Source organism: Pectinophora gossypiella, chromosome 4 (genome assembly GCF_024362695.1).
Source record: "Pectinophora gossypiella chromosome 4, ilPecGoss1.1, whole genome shotgun sequence".
In the NCBI taxonomy this organism is placed as follows: Eukaryota; Metazoa; Arthropoda; class Insecta; order Lepidoptera; family Gelechiidae; genus Pectinophora; species Pectinophora gossypiella.
The window spans coordinates 6792759-6813137 of NC_065407.1; the positions used below are offsets into that span (position 1 = coordinate 6792759).

Sequence of the window (20379 nt, forward strand, 5' to 3'; positions counted from 1 at the left end):
TTAAGTCCCATGTGAATGGGAGCGAGCTTATTGCTATTAACCGCATACAAATCATTAATTAAGCAACGGCCTCTGTGGTCCAGTGGTTGAGCGTTGGGCTCACGACCTGGAGTTCCCGGATTCAAATCCCGGTAGAGACATATCACAAAAATCACTTTCTGATCCCTAGTTTGGTTAGGACATTACAGGCTGATCACCTGATTGTCCAAAAACTAAGAACATCTGTGCTTCGGAAGGCACGTTAAGCCATTGGTCCCGGTTACTACTTACTGATGTAAGTAAGTAGTCGTTACATGAGCCATGTCAGGGGCCTTTGGCGGCTTATTAATAACCCTGACACCAGGGTTGATGAGGTTGGGAATTCACCTCGCAACCCACACGATAGAAGAAGATTAATTAAGTCGATTCCCAAAATGTCAACTAAAATTTATTCTACCACGTTAGGTATGTGGATAAAAACCTTTAATGGGAATTGAATACGAGACCTCTGGTTACAGTTCTTCGTTATTTACAAAGTACTTTTTTTATGGAGATTAATCGTGTATCCTATTGTTTTAAAACAAAAAGACCCTATAAAGTTACCTAAACGAATACAATTATACGAAAACAGAAAATACGTACTTACTTAATTACAAATTTATGAACTGTGAAACAAATAATCAGAACCATAAAGACATAAGTTGTGAGTTTATGCTAATTGTGTGCTCCATTATGTTTCGTCGACAAAGTTAAGTATGTTTCAAGCATGTGAATATATGAAGGAGGTAATAAAAACAAACTCGCGAGAATATTGTGTCTACTGAGAGCTATTGCTGGTGCATCATATTCGTGTTACTAGCTGTTCTTTTATGCTAAAAAGTCGATTACAGAGCAATATTCAGTGTTCCATACGCAAAATGGGTACAGCGAATTGTTAGACAATTTTAGACGAATTCTTTACAACAGATTTTCTGGTGCTATAAAATGGTATTATATTCGGCATTAGCTAGTGACGACTTGTTTTAAGTTTACGCGGTTATTATCATAATTAAAACACATAATAACGGGTTCGGGGTTCGGGGTACGGGGTAAATAACGGGTGATCATGGCCCTTGAGACAGTGTCGAAATATCGGGAGTCTCATATCCCCTTTTAAACGCGGTAAGAACCCGTTATTATGTGTTTTAATTATAGTGACCACTTTTTACTAAATCCATACTTTTTGATGGCACGTATGTACCTGGTACATACTAAGTATAGTGGTATATACTTAGTACACCTAGTATAGTATACCAAGTGCAGTTCAGCAGAGCAATGGGACCAGGGGCCTGTTTAATAAAACTTACAATTGTAAATTACAACGACAATTTGATGTTCATTACGTAGCTAATATGAAACTGCAAAATATTCGTGATCACACACTCCGCAATGTACATCAAATTGTCATTGTAATTTACAATTGTAAGTTTTATTAAACAGGCCCCTGATGAGAGCCCTAAGCGCTCCCCATTTGTCTGGCCATGTAGTTGATGCCCAGTGTACAATCATGAGCAATACCATGTACCCACTTTAGAACCCTGTCGCACTATCATATTTGACATTTAATGAGACTTACTATTTAATTCGTCAAAAAAGTTAATGTGACTTGGTTTCAAAGTGTATACGTATTAGTACTCGTGATCGTAGCGTACATTTCCGATAACCAGGTAAGATTTTATTTCTCAAATATGGCGCACTTTTTAGTCTACCTTAGGTAACATCATCATCACCAGCCCATTAACGTCCCCACTGCAGGGGCACGGGCCTTCCCTATGGATGGATAGGGAGATCGGGCCTTAAACCATCACGTGGGCCCAGTGCGGATTGGTGGTTATTAACGACTGCTAATGCAACCGGGACCAACGGCTTAACGTGCCTTCCAAAGCACGAAGGAGCTCGAGATGAAAACTTTTTTTGTGGTCACCCATCCTTTGACCGGCCTTTGCGAAAGTTGCTTAACTTCAACAATCGCAGACTGAGCGCGTTTACCGCTGCGCCACCGAGCTCCTCATATTTGACATTTAATGAGACTTACTGTTTAATTTGTCAAAAAAGACTTGGTTTCAAAGTGTATACGTATCAGTACTCGTGATCGTAGCGTACATTTTCGATAACCAGGTAAGATTTTATTTCTCAAATATGGCGCACTTTTCAGTCTACCTTAGGTTACATAAATACGAAATAATCCTTAAAATATTCTAAAACGAAATGACAGAAGATACTAAAGTCAACGTAATCTTAAAATGCGCCAAGGTCGACTCATTCGGATCTAAATTCACAGTCGTAACAGCACTGTATTCTAGAGCTTTGCTTGCTTTCATAACATGCAATTTCTATTCAAAACAGCCGTACATTGCCAAGGCTATTTGTGTATTATCTAGGATCGTAGCATTTCAAATATAAAAGTACTTAAGTACTGGAGTTATTTGTACAAGACTTAATTTATATAATATACTAGCTTTTGCCCGCGACTTCGTCCGCGTGGCGTGTTATAAAAGAGAGATCTTTGTGTGTGTGGGAGTGCATATCAAATTTCAAGCATCTAACTTATGCAGTTTAGATTTTTTCATACATTTTTTTTCCGCTAACTCCCATTTTTCAAAATACAGCCATAACTAAACTTTATATTTATTAACGTATGCATGCATGTTAGATTGAAAACATCTATCTTACGCGGTTTCGTATTTTCATACAAATGTTTTTTTCCCGCTAACTCCCATTTCCGTGGGAATTTTGCAATATCCTGTTGCAACTAAGCCTTAAGTTAACTAAGGTACTTGAATGCCAAATTTCAAGCGTCTAACTTAAGCGGTTTAGATTTTTTTATACAAAAGGATTTTCCCGCGAATTCCCGTTCCCGTGGGAATTCCGGGAATTCCTTTCTTAGTGCACCTCTACGGTACCTAAGCTATGTCCCTTCCAAATTTCAAGTGCCTACGTTTAGCCGTTTAGGCTGTGCGTTGATATGTCAGTCAGTCAGTTTTCCTTTTATATATTTAGATTATAGAATTCGATTTCACTACCTGTTTCGATTATGTTTGCGAGTGCGAAGTGAGTTTTTTTATGTAGAATACCGATTTACATGACATACTATATAATGTAGACGACAGGTCGACATGGCAATTCTCTAGTGACGTGACGTTTTCAATATCGATATATTTTTATTATGTATGTAACAAAATGTGAATAAAATAATACCACGTTTTCATTTAAGTTAATATTTATTCATCTGAATCATCTAACGTCCGATTGACAGAAATTTTGTAACAATTATTTTTCCGTTCAATGTCACAATTTTCTAACACTTTTCTAGCTAGATCTCGAGCTTGAGAGTGAATTATTGGTTTTTTTGCTTGAACACGCGACGAAGATGCAACCGTAGCCATTTTTAAAACACAATAGTAATAAATTATGTGAGCGAGATTATAATCGATAAACGCGGTCGATACGGACTCGTGCGACACTAAGACTAAGACGCCGCCGGGGACTGTGCGGGTATGCGGGGCGACCCCGCCTCCGCGGCTCACTTCATGCCCCGATTGCCATGTCGACCTGTCGTCAACAGTACGTAGTTTTGAAAGCTCACGTCACGTTACGTAAAACTCACGTTATCCTGTCATGATCCTTACAAATCTAACCACAGAAACAAAAGACGTCACCAATAAGCCGAATAAATATTGACTAAGTATTTGTATTTGTATTTATTTATTTAGCAGTTTATTCTACACAGAATAGGATATAAAAACAATTAGACTAACACAAGACAGACGATTCAGCTTATTTCTAGTAGAATTCTCTTCCAGTAGACCGGGAAAGAGATACTCATAGAGTACCTTTAAAATTACGTAAACCTATCATATTCCAAACCTAAAATATATCACAACTATTTACGTCACCATGGCGACTTTACCAGCCCAGCGTACTACTACTAGATCATAAACAGCTAAACACATTCTTGTTGTCATTCCTTGACCACCAGTCCAGCAGTAAAGCCAAAGCTCTCAGAAGTCGATATCAATTGGTCGCATGTAATTCAGACCCCTAGCATACTCCCGTTTTTCACAGGGTCCGCTTATCTAACCATATTTCAGGTCCGGTTTTTTACAGAAGCGACTGACCTTCCAACCCGCGAAGGGAAAACCAGCCCAATACGGGTTAGGTCACATACCTCCGAAAATTTATTTCTCGGGAATGTGGGTTTCCTCACGATGTTTTCCTTCACCGTTGAGAATGTGTTAGATAATCATATAATATGATCCAAACATGAATTCGAAAATAAATTCGACAATCATTGTTTTAGGCCTGTGCTGGATTCGAACCCGCGATCTCAAAGGGAGAGGCAAGCGTTCTACCAACTAGGCTACCACGGCTCCTAACTGGTCACACGTAATACGCGAAGAGAAATAAATTGAATATTGCATATTGATCTAATGTTTTGTTTCCTGTTCCTCAAATTACTTCCAAAGTTTTCAAATTAAACAAGTTTTCGAACCAATATTTAGGGGGATGAAAGTATTTCGCTAAGTCTTGTAAACCCATGGTACACCCCTAAAAGAGAGGGGAGGAGAGTAAACTTTCGGATAAATTTCGCGGTTTTGAATTTATTATACGCATCGAGCCCGTTTGAAAATTTTAATTTATCTGTGGATAAAATATAAATATTCTTTCGTCTTGATTTCATTACGCCGAAAGAAAATATAGGTCAAATATTAACATAATTCAGATACATTTTTTTTTCATTAAAGATGATTGACGTTTACAGAACTGGCATAATAAAGACAATAGATAATGTGCAGTACGTCACACGGAAATGTTGTTTTCTTGCAATATTTCTACAAACGGTCACCCATCCAAAGTCTGCCCGCGATGTAAGTTGCTTTACAATACAGTACAACACAAATACACTTGCACCAAAATAAAAATAAATAATTACAAAAAGACTTAACTAACTCAAGTAAAGTACGTAACCGAACTTAAGTCAGTACAGCTAATATAACCGTAATACTGACAACGTGCTCTTATACTGTTGTACTAAAGCTTCAGTTCCGTACATAGTACTTACCGTTAGCTAAAATTACCCTATAACAACGCATTTAACTGTCAGGCTGTAGCTAAGTAATATAAGTAATATATTCCCTATTATAATTAAGCAATTGTTATTGCATAGTTTTGGATGAGTGGAAGAAGCGAAAGCGGTGTCTCAGGATCTTAGTAAGTGGAATTCCGTGGTCTCTGTCTATCTTTTATGTAGGTACATAAAATAGACAAGATAGATAGATCTGGCCACGACATATAGGTACGGTCACGAGCATTAATAATATGTATACACTTTGGTACCATGTCACATTACCTTTTTTGACAAATTGAACTGTAAGTCTCACTAAATGTCAAATATGTTAGCGCGACGGAGTCCTAAAGTGGGTACATTATATTGCTCATGGCTGTACATGTCGTGGCCAGATCTTAGAATTGATCATTTCATGAAATGGACATATTTTATGATATAGCCAACTTAAGTTGACCATATCGTTGAAACATCAACGTTTAATGATATTTCAATCAACCTTTGGTCATATTGTTAATGCAGGCGGTGTTCATGATTATGTGGTGTTTGTTATAAAAATGCGAATAATCGATTAATTTCTTATGTTCAAAATTATTTACTTTTAATCCATATGGAAAATTGTACAATTACATCGGTTCATCGATTATAATACCAATCCAGTTTGAAATATAATCGACACCAGCGCCACTATCGGTGGATAATGTTACTAATTTAACGATATGATTGGCCATATTATGAAGTAATCATGCATTTACTTGTTCATATCGTTAAACCTTTTGTGTTCATTGAACAACATCATGATGTGGCCAACGAATGATATTCTATTTCATGAAATATGACCATAACTGTATTTTAAAACGTTTCAATTCACACATAACCGATAAATTTGATGTGTTAGTGAGGAACCTAGAATACATAAACAAGTGATTGTTCATTTTATCTATTGACAAACGTAATGGCAAATCAACGTGACCTAAAATACTTCTTTTTAGTAGCTTAAAGTTGTTGATACAGGTTTACACATCACGCCTTTTTCTCATTGGGGTACCTAGACAGAGACCAACGAATTCCACGGATACAGGCTTGCTTATTCCTTATTAAGTTTACGAACATAGTTTTTGAGTACAAAATAAATAAACTTCTGACTTTAAAAAAATGTGCTCATGATAATATCATCATTATTAATCCCACGATGAATTTAAATATTAAATACATTAAAAATTACGTGTTACTTATTTTATTTTGCATTTCGTGTAACCAGGAAGTTATCGTAACATTTGCAAATTGGTTTATGAAATAATGTTTCTAAATCATTTTAGCACGACGAGTCACATATAAGTCTATGTTTAGATCATTGACATGTATTTTGACGCCATTTCAAGTTCTGTTCTCGACTTATATTAATATAGACGTGATTAACTTGGACGAATTTATAGTCAATAAGTTTTTATGCCAAAAATATGACATAATAATAAACAAAGGTATAAGGTGACGTATTTTCATATTTTTTTGTAAATATGCATATCTCTAATGTTAATCCAAATAAGACCTTGTTCAGAAGGCGCGATTTACTCGCGTTTTCATACCCCAGAGTAATTTGATTACTTTATAGATTCCTGTATGCTTGGAGATTTGCATCTGTATCCGTACGATGTTAAGTACTCTGTGGTATGACAACACGTGTAAATCGCGTCACCTGGACAAGGACTAAGATTTACATTATTTTTCACATACTTTCACGTTGAAATTCTTTTCTAGCACATTTTGAGTCCATCCATCAATTGGGTCTTTGTATAAAAACAAAAGAAGTCTCACGGAAAACGTCAGGTCCTTGTCTCGTCCTCAACTTCTACATAATTGTTTCCTGGTACTATTGAGGCTCCTCAACCTTTGAATGATGGATAACGCTTTATTGGGAAATTATGCCGAAGGTTTTTATAAACACTTATCTAATTGTTTCGTGAATCATCAAAGCGGTGTCGTCTTCTTAATCGTGTTGATTGTGAGGTGGAATACCAGTCTCATCAACTCTGGTGTCAGCTGACATGACTCACGTAACGAGTACATACTTACATCAGTAAGTAATAACCGAGGCCAACGGCTTAACGTGCCTTCCGAAGCACAGATTAGCTTACTTTCAGACAATCAGGTGATCAGCCTGTAAAGTCCTAACTAAACTAGGGATCACAAAGTGATTTTTGTGATATATCCTCACCGGGATTCGAACCCGGGGCCTCCGAATCGTGAGCCCAACGTTCAACCACTGGACTACGGACGCCTTTAAGCGGTGTGAAAACTAATAACGATATTTCTACAAAGATTCTTAACACGACAGTGGACCATGACGTATCCTACATCATCGACTACCACGATGGGATCAGTTTATAGTTGTCATTGTTTGAATAGGCTTTCTTAAAAATAGAGTTGCCTCACCTAATCCTGGAGAGTTTTGTGTAGGAGGCAATTACCTATATGTGACATTTTTTTTGTAAAATTTACGTCCCCGGATATCAAGTTGAAACCTGGCCCGGTCGATAACGGTAAGAAGTGCAAAAAAAAACTGGATTGTGTCGTCCTACTCTGCAGTTGGCCAAATATAAAGATGGTGAAAAAATTGCAAAGTTACCGTCTTCCTAAAGTTATCGACTACCAAGATTTACTTCTATCGTGTGGGTTGTGAGGTGGATTACAACCCCTATCAACTCTGGTGTTAGGGTTACTATTGAGCCGGCTAAGGCCCCTGACATGGTTCATGTAACGACTACTAACTTACATTAGTAAGTAGTAACCGGGACTAACAAGAGATAAATCACACCATTCAATAGTTCGGATAACCTTATTTACAAAAAAGCCTTATTGTATGTTAGATAGTCATCCTGCTAGTAAGTCGTAAAATCGTTGATTTAACATAATGGGTCCGTGTTGCGGTTAACACCAAAAAAAAAAACGCTTATAATTGACTCCTACACATGATTAGATGCCAGGATTAGATGAGGCAACCCTATTTTTTAGAAAGCCCATTCAAATAGTACCTAACAACTATGAGCTGGTCCCATGGCGATTGTGGATGACGTAGGGTTTGTTACTATCTTAGTAACTGCGCATATAGGCCATTCCTTAGCTGAAAGAGAGGTTACGGAGTATTCCATCACTGATCTGTCATTAATGAGGCCTTGTCATCATTATTGGCCTTGTACGTTTATTGGCTTCCTCAGATAATTCATTTATTTATACGTTATTACATCTACCTACCCAAATATATCTTCTTTTTCTTTCGTGTGGGTTGCGAGGTCAATAACCGACCTCATCAACCCTGTTGTTAGGGCAACTTTCGAGCCGTCAAAGGCTCACGTAAGGACTACATTAACTAAGTAAATAGTAGGCGAAATCAACTTAACGTGCCCGCAGAAGCAGCCTGCAGTGTCCTAACCAAACAAATAGATTTTTGTGATATGTCCCCACCGGGATTCACATCCGGTACCTCTGGATCGTGAGTTTGAGTATTAATTGTATTACTGCTTAAGTCCGCTAGGTTTAGTGGCTTGTATGACATTGAGACCCTCATCACCATTCAGAACATAGCTGAGTACCGGTTTCCCGGATTCTGTCTCTTATCAAATGCGGACAAACGTTCCGGGTTTCCGTAGTTGGTCACCTCTCCCGGATGACCCCTAAAGGAAATCGCTAAATCATTTTAAGCCTTGGCCTCTTGAGATAAAATTTAATTGTGGTTGACCCTTAGATCTGGGATGAATATTATCAAACGATTTTTGCATTTATGTTAAGGTTTAAAGCATGTTTACCTTTTCGTTGTCAATTTCGCTTGTTAAACAATTGGGACCCAAAAGTGTTGAATAATATAACATCACGTTTGTATTTCCGAAGGGTTAAGCAGATAAATAATAATAATCTGTCCTAAGAGTGTGCTTACCATGGCATAACTCCTAAACGCATACTTAGGTACTATTCGGACGAATTTCAGAAAAAAATTTTCTTGTTTCATACTTTTAAAGCGCGGTTATCCGTAATCAGTACACTTCAGGACCCACTGGGGTCGACCCCAGTGAAAAGGAAAAATAGGAGAATTAATCGATTAATTCTTACAAATATTTTTCCTCTTAGACGACGCCCTGAGCCGAGGTTCGCGCCCAACTGGGCACCCTCATGCATGTTGTCTTAAACTTTGTTCCGGGTGAGAGCTTTCACCGCTCCCCATTTGTCCGGCCAAGTAGTTAGGTAATGCCATCTGCGGCAAACCTACAATAACTTACGTAAAAAAAAAAGCTGTAATCGGGTTTAAAGTCATAAGACCGAATGTCTTGTGTCTTGAAATCTCTTAATATATTTTTTTGGTACAACAACACCATTTGTGTTTGTAAGTACCAACCAACAACCAACCAAGTTTATTTTTATCCTCAGTGTTCGACGCCTCGGCAAAGTCACCTCAGGGTCTGCTGTTCGGTTCATCGTACCATCTCGGCAACTTCGACGAGTGCATCGGTATCGACAGCGGAGATGGTGGTGTCACCGTCGAGGGGCAGTACTGCCTGGCCACCATCAAGTGGAGGCAGGGTGAGGAGGCTAAAAAGGTAGATACTCAACATAGGCTACTTAAAGAGAACAGGGAGTCTTAAAAGGTTACATGGAAGCAATTAACCTAAAAAGTAATATTGCAATTTGACATTTGCGCAATGTCAACAGACGTCGAATAGCAATATTGCTTTTTGGGTGGAGTGCTTCAATGCGGTCTTTTTGATTGAAAACCCGATTCGGGACCATCGGCAGTAGATCTAAAAAGGCCACATTACATCTAAAAAGCAATATTGCTGAATGAGCTGCAAGCTATCATGGCCGTTATGATGTTTGTCCGCTCATCAAGTTTTGTAATAATTAATAACTAAGTTGAAGGAGCAATTTTTGTACTTTAACGTGTCAAAGCGACCATCATAGCGTGCCGCGATTTTAAGTATTTGACTTTGTTTAACTAGTCGCACTTATTCTTATGTGCGTAATAAATAGCAGAATTGCATTTTATTGAATGCTCAATATTGACCTTTTTAGATCCCCGGCCTTTGCTTGTCAATAATCGTGTTAATGCGAATTTCGCTTGCTGACTTCGGTGCTATTGACGTTAAGTGGTAACAATTTTCTATGTTACTGAACACACGGATCTCGATTTTTACATTAAAAAAAAGATAACATGATTAAAAATAACAATAGGTAGGTATTGGATTCTTCCTAGGTCATTCCCAGAAATAAAAAATAAATAAAATTATGCTTCTTAAAAACAAAATGTTAATTTCAAGATTAAGATCCATGAGATTAAACTTTTTTCAGTTTCTCTTTTTATTTAAGTTTAATAATTAAAATTATATGCTTCAAGAGATGTCCTGACGTAACTACTTTAGAATGACTTATAATTGTGTGAATAAAACCTAACCCGAGAATAAAGATAATAAATATTTAAATCTAGGTTCCCAAAAAAACATACCATATTAGGAAAATTTAAAAGTCATGATCATGCTGAGTCGTTCGTCAACTCGTCCCATATACCTAGGGCCCATTTGCGACGAGTTGGTGACAAACAAAATAATTAATATTTTCATTCGTTGACTCGTCCCACTTTTTTTGTATGGAATTTTATGCTTTGGTATAGTCAGCAAGACAAAATATAACATTCTTAAATGTTTAGTAACTTTAGTTTTGGACGTAGTTTATTTAATATAAAAAAAAAAACAGTAAATAGTATATATTATCCAGTACAATTGTGTATTGTTTCAGTTAATCATAGTAGACATTATTTATAGTTAAGATTTTCTACAATTGTTGATTCATATTTTTTTTATTATCTTTTCTTGTTGATTATTTATTATGAAAGATTCGTAGTAAAAAAAATATATGTAATAAAAAAAAAAATGATTTTTGGGGCTCTATGAAGCCGTCCAAAGATCGGATTTATACTATTTTATAAAATAATGTTTTGAAACATTTTGTTTTGGCAGGGCCGGCTTGACTCTTTTTTTGTACTTTTCTTTTTTATTTATTTTACCTGCTGTGAGTGAGACTACAACATTTTCAGGTTTCAATTAAATCACAGTATATTTTCCACATAAAATGTTTTAAAATCACTAACATTACATAAAGCATAATTGTTTTATTTTTTTAAATGTTAATTTTGGTAAGGATTCATGGAAAAATACATTGAGTGTATATTACAACGTGGAATGAACTTAATCATAATAAAAATAAATGTTTTAAGGTTATATGTTGGTACTCCACAAAATCGACATTTCATTTCAAATCCCTGTTTTAAGTAAAAGTCCTGCATTCTTTACAACAAAAAAAAAGACGAAATAACCATAATAACAATGACTTGGGCAACTTGTTTACATTCATAAAACAACGAAAATAGCGACTTATAATATTTTGCATTGATATTAATTGGCATCGATAAAAATAGCTAATTTATTTTGGGAGCAATTAACATTCTTTAACTATTAGTCATGCTATCTTTTATAAATGTTTTTCGTAGGTCAATAGTCAATCTAGGGTTAATGGTATATACATGTAAACGATCAAAATTATTTAAAAAGTTTTAACTGACATACATATCATTTTTTTTGAGATTAGAAAAATGTATAGAGCTAACATTCGACGCGGCGTGGCTTCTCATAGATTTGCCGTATATGGTATTGACTACTTGGTCGGACAAACGGGGACTGCTGACGGCTCTGACTCAAATAGTTTGCTCAATGATCGATGAGAGCCCTCGACACTTTCCATTTGTCCGACCAAACGATGAATGCAGTCGGAGGTATAGTCGAGACAATAATGTTTAAACTTCTCGAAACGGATGTAAATCACTGAATTACTCATTTTTTTGCTAAATATTGTGAAGTCATTATTACTAATGGCTTCTATGGAATTTGGTTTATTTATTCATGCCTGACCAGCAAAGCGTATATTTTTTATAGAATAAGATCAGGTGTTCGGATTTATTGCGCAATTTGCTTAATGTTATCAGACTAGTTGTGAACATCCGCGTCCGAAAAATCATAGTCACAAAACATCAAAATAAAAAAACTGTTGCACACACTTTTGATACGAAGTTTGAATATATGAACTATATGGTGATCGGTCCCAGTCGATTGCCCATACAAAGATTCATCATAATGTTGGAAATGACACAAACCTCAGTCAGTTTTAACAACTTGCACGTTATTATCCCCGTTTCGAGGTGGTCCTACTACAATGTCTTATTAGTACCTTCCCCGTAGCTGGGTACATATTTACGATTTGCTGACGTGTACTTATATTTTTAGACATTACTATATTAGAATCTCAGTACTTATCGCTATCAGCCCATTAGCCCATTAGAGTCGATTCATTCTTTCAAATATTTCTTTTTCCTTTTTTTTGACGTGACTTATTGTAAATTTTCCGCAGATGGCATTAACTACTTGGCCGGATAAATGGGGAGCGCTGAAGGCTCGAGGAACGTTTAAGATAACAGGCCTGAGGGTGCCCAGTTGGGCGCGAACCTCGGCTCAAGGCGTCGTCTGAGAGGAAAAATATTTGAAAGAATTAATCGACTCTAGTTGATCGATAGCGATAAGCGTTGATTGAGGAAAATCGTCGACCACGCCGACGGGGTGGGTATCGGAAACCTTTCAAATATAATTCCCTCAGACGACACCTTGAGCAGAGGTTCGCTCCCGACTGGGTGCCCTCAGGATTGTTGTCTTAAATTTGCTCCCCATTTGTTCGGCCAAGTAGTGTGCCATATGCATGTCAAAAAAAAAGTTTACTAGAATCTACAATTTAAGTAATTTTGTCTCCGTTTCCTTTCAGATTCGCACTGGCCGAGGAGAGTCCCTCCGCTGGGCGGTATGCGTGCCCAGTGCATGCGATGCCAAGTCTGTTGCTGGCTTCGTTGGTGATGTGCTGGCCAATACTGTTGGTAATACCACCGCCACTGGCGTTGTCATCACCGAAAAAGACTGCTACACCAAGCGGCCGCTTACCGTATCCAATTTGGATGTTGGTTACTTGTAAGTAATGTATTTACAGCCTGTTTCATTACAATCCTGAATTCATTCGGCATTGCGCTATTAGACAGTGTTTCAACAAGAGAGACACTCTTTAAAATCTTTTATATACTTTACTTACCCAAAAATATCCCAAAGGTTGCGCGAAGGTTTATTTACCTAACATCATTGATTTCTATTTTTTTTGTAGGTCTCGTTATTTATTCAATTTGTTGTATTCTTGCGGTGCAATAAAGTTCGTTATTATTGCATTTGTAGGTACACTGAATAACATAATTCTAACTTTATATTTGACTTTTATGTCGCGAATTAACATGATAAAATGTTCATCAACGTTATATGGCTATGAGTTCGTGACCAATAAAATGTTTACTTGTTGCATAAAATAGTGTCGATTTTCTTATTTTTATATCTAATCGATTCATATAGAGGTATATTGTAATTTTACGGAATAGGTCACGTTTCTGGAAGTTTCCCAAGAATGGTTGAATGATTTAATAATAATAAAATTATCTTTATTGGGGCAATAGACTCATACAATTTAATACGTGCAATGGTAAAAGATAAAAAAAGAAAAATTAATTTATAAGAGGAGGTATTATGATACTGTCTTTGGACGATTTAGACGAGTAGGTATTTACGAGCACGGACAGACGTAGCACTTTTTACCGCCATAGATAAATATAATCATCTTTATCTATTCTGTGCTTACCGCGATAGAACCAATGACAACGTGGACGAAGTCACGGGCAATAACTAGTACTAAAGTGTATGAAATATTATGTCTGGAAATATTGAAATGATTGAAATTATGCTTTTGATAGACAATCAGAAATCGTAAATAATTTATTTGAAGTTATTATTGTCAAAGATAAGTCTATCAAAGGTTATTGTTATTGGATAGGTAGGTACTTTACATTACTTAGAAATAAAATGTAACAATATAAACAAATTCTGTACAATTTCGTTAAAGTAGGTTTTAATCCGTTCACCGGTTTTGATGTTGTACGGTACAAAAGAATAATTCAAAATTTGTCTTGAAATTGTTCCTTTATTGTTATCATCACAGAATAGAAAGGTTCAATTTATATTCTCTCCTTCCTGTCGATATGTTTACGAGTATGTAAACACAAAGTAAACATCACCCTACCGAAACAAGGTTGTCAGAAGGTTGTCGCAAGGTTGTCGCTAACCAATAGAGTAATGGAGTGTGTGAGAAAAATAAGGGAGGACGACGATCGCACCTCGGAGCAACTTTTGGCATATGATGATTGATCGTCGGGGACATGATACTTCCCTCACAGTATTGCTGCTCGTCGTTCTATCGTAAATAATTAAATGATATTGATTTCCTGCCTACACGGGATAATAAAGAACGCGATGAGTTACAATGTTCGTTTCCTGATCCGCTTCTCGGCAATTTTTATCTGTCAGGAAGAAATATTCTCGACTCTACGTAGTTTATTCTGCAGCTGGCGTTTCAAAATAATAATTCTGTAACGTTTGGTGGAGGCACCAACCAGCAATAAAATGGACAGTTTAATTATTTGCATCGCAATTTGTTAAAAAAAATATTAATATAACCCTTGCGATAGGTCAACCAAGCCAACTTATTAAGTTTTTTGTTTATGATTTATTTTTTGTAGGTTCTGCGTATCTAATACAGCATAATGACGTATTCTTTCTTTTTCTGCAACAGATCCCTGATTCTCTTCTTCGTGGTAATTCTCTTCTTAAGCACTGTCTACGAAGCTTATATGCTCAAGTGGGGCAGCCAGAAGTCGTCCGTTGCCCACGACCTCATCGTCTCCTTCTCCATCATCAATAATGTTAAAAAGATCTTATCTACGAAGCAGAATAACGCCCTGGGTTTGGAGTGTGTCACTGGTATCAAGAGTTTGGCGATGATCTTCATCATAGCTGGTCACGCTTGCTTATTTATTGGCAGTGGTCCTGTAATGGATGCCGATGCTTGGGACCGGGTATGTTATTTCAACTGGATATCTATCTAATTAGATTCAAATAGATTTTTTTTTGTAAAAAGTACTCAGATTTCATTGCTAGGTATTATTAGCATTACTCAGCTTCCTCACTTTTATGCAAATAGATTACGTACTGCATCCATTCAAACAGACGGCGTCTGTTTTTTCATTAATAGTGGTCATTAATATTTACATATCAAGGTATTTTCCAACACATATACTTTGTTATAATTCATTAGCTATCAAATTATTAAGACGGTCCTTTAAAAAAAACCTTCGCACTTAACTACAAGATGAAATCAAGTGTTATTTTTATTTAGGAAATTCTCTTTTAACTGATTTTAAATAAAATCGTTTTTTAAAGGAATTAAAAATATTTCAGTATAGCTGTTAACAGTGTACAAAGCATTCTAAATTTTTTAATCAACGAACAATGATTAAACATCATCGGAAGCCGCTGCAATGTTGGCGGGCTTTTATTTTTTGCACTGATCTTTTTACTTAATTGTTTTTGCCAGAATGTTGAGTGCTGGTTGATTTTTAGTTTACCAAGTCAAAATATTTATGTACCGGGTCGTTTATTGACAATTATTATGAGCACTGCTTCGTAATGAGTTCTTGGTTAATACTTACATTTACTATTTATATTTAAATAAAAATAAAAGTTAGGATATTGATCCAGTAGAGATCCAAATTTTTAATAAAATTGTTCAATTTAATGAATTGTACTAGTAGATTCCAGAACTACCACCTAACCAACCGATCATTCTTCAACCGATCGGGATTCGAACCCGGGCATTCTAGTTTGTTGTTGTAGGTATCTAGCCTCAGTATCTTTGGTAGATGTTATATTAGGCATGTTGTTTTAATTGTTTAACGTTCGAGTCACCTCTGCGCTTCCAATTAGTGAATGAGGGAAATTTAAGACACTTCAAAAATTGAACATCAACCCATTGTTTTACGTTAACAACTTGCATTACAGCTGGTACGTGATCCAACCAGTGCCTTCATGTTGAGCAACGCTCTCCTCGTGGACACCTTCCTGTTCTTGAGTGCATTCCTCTTCTGTCGACTTCTCCTGATTGAGCTGGACAAGAGGCGAGGGAGGTTGAATATCTTGCCTATCTTAGTCTTCCGGTACATTAGGTAAGACATCTCTTTCAATATTCTTCTTCTTCAACTCTTACTTACAACCGTTATTATTGTGTGAATATTGAGCGCCCTAATTATATAGGTGATTAAGTAAAAATACATATTTTTTATTAAGCCCAAGATTTCCTGCAAAAAACATTCCACGATACTAAATTTATTCAGTATACCTGACCAGTCCAGCACAGAAGAACCATAATAAACAAATGGTGCCAATGAAAATAACTGTATTGTGCCAATCATTTTAGAGGCGGTGATAACGAATGACAGTTAAGTAACGTTATTGTGTTAAAACAATACTAATAAACAGTGCAAACGAAGTTCATGGAAAGTACAGTATCTCTGCGATAGATCCGGAATGAAGGCTTCATTTGAAACGTACAATAGGTTCAATTTAATTAACACTTGAATAGCACAAATACACCGCTTTGAAATTATCATTTTACTTGTGCTAGTTAATCAAAATATACTTTTATTTTTAGCACAGTTGTGATATTGCAATGACCAAAAAATACTAGCTTTAAATATATTACAAAAAATACTAGCTAAAATAGATAAATTAGCAAGTGATGTTCACATGAACTAACGTGTAATGTAAACAAACGAATTATAATAGTCATGATGTCATTGAGACGTAATTCTACTTCGAATATTAGGAATTTTACGAATAGTAGCATATTTTGTTTTGAGTTAAAAGTACTTACCACTCAATCAAAAACATCCTTGTAGAATGACTAAAAAAACATAATTATCTTCTCCAACTTGATGAACGATCTATAAGGGGGTTCTATAAAGAGTTGCTGATCCGTTACTATCACAGTTTATCCAAGTCAGGACTTTAAATCAAGTATGGTGGTGGTTGATTGACTCTTTTCTCAAAAACATGCTCAAATTTATTTTTGTTTTGTTTAAAATTGTTAACATATCATCAAGTACCAATCCAGTTTCACGTTTCGTTTCAGAATAACACCGGCATATGTGGTAGTAATCTTGTTTTACATGACATGGCTGCCGAAAATCGGCGAAGGACCTCTCTGGGAAGACAGGATGACGCTAGAGCAGGAGAGGTGCCAAGCGTCGTGGTGGGCCAACATACTGTATATCAACAATTATGTGAACGTTGACAAATTAGTGAGTGCTATATATTTTGTAAAAACACATCTAGTGTAAACACATAAGTACTTACTTATTTGTAGATATACTTCTTTCCAGTTGTTTTTTCACACAAACCTTACTGGTCCAACTGTGCATAAGTTGTGCATAAGCTTATGAACATCTAAACTAAGAATTTTCTATGAACAATTTTTAGTAGAAAAATAAATTAAACATGTGAATATTAAAGTAAGCTTTATCGCATTTAAAATATTAGAACAAATTGAGATTTTAGGAACTTATCGTGCCTTTTATCTTTTTAGTGCATGTTCCAGTCTTGGTATCTATCAGTGGACACTCAGCTGTTTTACATCGCACCGATCTTCATCTACAGTCTCTGGCGATGGAGAAAAGTTGGACCAACATTCCTTGCTATTGGCACCATCATTTCCCTTGCCATTCCTGCCATCATCACCTTCAGAGACCGTTTGGACGCAACCTTATTGTTCTACGCAAAAGAATGCACCGACATCAGTACCAATTTCTACTTCAAAGAAGCATATATCAAAACACATATGAAAATGACACCTTATTTCATGGGGATGCTCACAGGGTACATTTTGCATCGAATCCAGACAGAAAAGTAAGTTTATTTAGATTTTTTCTGTAGGTTATTTATTAATTTGATTCAACAACCGAGATGATTTTACGTTGCTCTGAAGCACAGAATATCAATGAAATTGAGTAAGTATGTGGTTTGGTTTCCATTATAACGATTTGGAACATACATATATATTCCGATTTTTATTTCATCTATCGTTAAACATTGCGGTTTCAAATCAATAGACCGTTTTCCAACAATCAACTGGAACAAAATGGATTTCCATTTGAATCAATCAAACGTATTGAATGTTTCAGAATTTGTGTAAATAAAAGCACGATCCAATATTTTTTTTATCCCTCACAGAGATTCTAACGAAGCGTAAAAAAATAGAAATAGTCAACGCAAAATGCCAGTGAGAGAAGGAAATAAACAACTTATGCCATATTATACAACCAATGACGTATACGAAGCTTGTAGTAATCATCTCTTTCGAGGAGATCGATTCAAACATCGTTTTGGATTATTGATATTATGATATACACAGTTTGTCAATAAATCTTGCAATTATTTTCATAATTCAATTATAATTCTTAATCTTCAACGTAACTAATTGCGTCTTCCTTATCAGTTATCAGCTCTCTAAGCTTCTGAAAATCTTCGGGTGGATGACCAGCATCGTCTTGGGGACAGTCACCACCTTCTCCGTCAGTCTGTTCTATCAAGAATGGTACCAGTACAGCAGTATCGAAGCCGCTGCCTACATATCCCTACATAAACTAGCCTGGGGTATTGCCAACGGCTGGCTTATCATAGCCTGTGCTACTGGGAATGGAGGTAAGTAATTTATATACACCTACTTAATCTGTATGAAAAGAATTCGTCGTGAAAAAAAGAAACATCACTGATATTTTTAGTGTTAATGAACAATACGCTCATCAATTGGAATAGCAGAAGAATCATGCTGATTTTACATAAAAGGGTATTGCGAATACATTTACAGTGCAAATATTTTCCGACAATATTATTTAAATTGGTATTATAGCGCCTGAAATGGGAATAAGTGTTCTTGTCCAGCACACTTCGTGTCAATCATCCATGATAATTAATAATTTCGAACACATTCAAATCTCGAAACTGTTAAAACCTTTCCTTTTACTTCGATTTTCATAGTAGTAATTGAGCTTTGTTCTTCAATGCAATGTGTGCCTATTCTGGATTTAATTTAATTTTGACAGAAATTTAAAGTAGCTTTATTTGTTTTCTGCCTTAAAGCACCACTTGGAAAGGAATAGTCATACTCAGGCGTTTACTTCTGCCAAAGTGTCTGCATATTTGTATCATCAAAAACTAGTTTGTATTCTAGCGACTGATCTTGTCACCGCGCAATAGTGTTTACTGGTTTGTAGATAATTATCAATAGAAATGTCAAAGAGAAGTCTGCGTATACAGCTATGAATCTCGTTGGTCATTTTAACCACCTGGTTCACTCCATGACAAACAATTCTTTCGAGAGCTGGTAGTAAAGTACCTATCAAGTAGTAAGCTAGAATGTGATTAAATATTGTAAATCAATCATATTAGCCTTCACAGCTATACATTTATATTATTAGCCATTTCAATAAAACTGACTTATTATTTATTATTTTCCAGGAATCTTCCACATGCTGTTAACTTGGAAATTCCTGGTGCCGATATCAAGGCTGACATATTGTGCGTACTTAGTCAATGGTATTGTCGAATTGTACTACGTGGGACAGTTGCGACATCCTCTACATGTCACTTTCTTCACTGTGGTGAGTAGTTGAGGACTAAAAATGTATCTTCTTCTTCGAAGCAAGTCGTCTTCATCTTGTCACATTATCCTTTGGACTTCGACACTCTCGTGGTGGAAGGATTTGTAAATACTCATGACATATTAACACAGGTTGCCTGTAGTGGTGTAGTGTGGCTATCTGAGCTATGTCAATTCCTCTATGAATGTGCCCATGTGTGTCCCTAGCTGTTTCCGTAACGAGAAAAAGATAATGATTATTGTACATATAGTGACTAATAGTTAACGGAGAGTGTCATTTAAAGAAAATACCCTGTGAAATCAATCCCTGAGAAAGAAATGTATATTCTAACATGAAAATCATCGTGATATAAGAATGTCATCTGTACATTTCTACTCCACATTTCTTTCTGTTTGAGAGTCCTAAAAAATTTGGACTCCGAATTAGTGGGACTGAATCGGCGCATTCAGTCAACAGCGATTGACTGTATACTGATGTCGCGAACTGACGTATCTGCAATTTTTGCCGAAACTGATTTGCACCTTTTGCAATTGTCAATAAGGCACAAATCACTTTAGAAAAAAAAATACAGATACGTCAGTTAGCAAATTCAGCTACGATATATTGTTTGCAAACGTTTCGCGTTTTA

The 20379-nt window shown here is 36.1% G+C and overlaps 1 protein-coding gene across 1 annotated transcript in view; it reads left to right on the top strand.

Annotated features, from left to right (window-relative positions):
- The window catches only part of LOC126366223 (nose resistant to fluoxetine protein 6-like), a 52646-nt gene that overhangs the window by 31210 nt on the left and 1057 nt on the right, over window positions 1–20379 (top strand). The window contains exons 2-9 of the mRNA XM_050009262.1: window positions 9503–9672; window positions 12935–13134; window positions 14831–15113; window positions 16096–16259; window positions 17225–17393; window positions 17678–17997; window positions 18587–18792; window positions 19609–19751. Of these exons, the coding sequence (XP_049865219.1) occupies window positions 9503–9672; window positions 12935–13134; window positions 14831–15113; window positions 16096–16259; window positions 17225–17393; window positions 17678–17997; window positions 18587–18792; window positions 19609–19751 (1655 nt within the window). The remainder of the gene's footprint in view (window positions 1–9502; window positions 9673–12934; window positions 13135–14830; window positions 15114–16095; window positions 16260–17224; window positions 17394–17677; window positions 17998–18586; window positions 18793–19608; window positions 19752–20379) is intronic.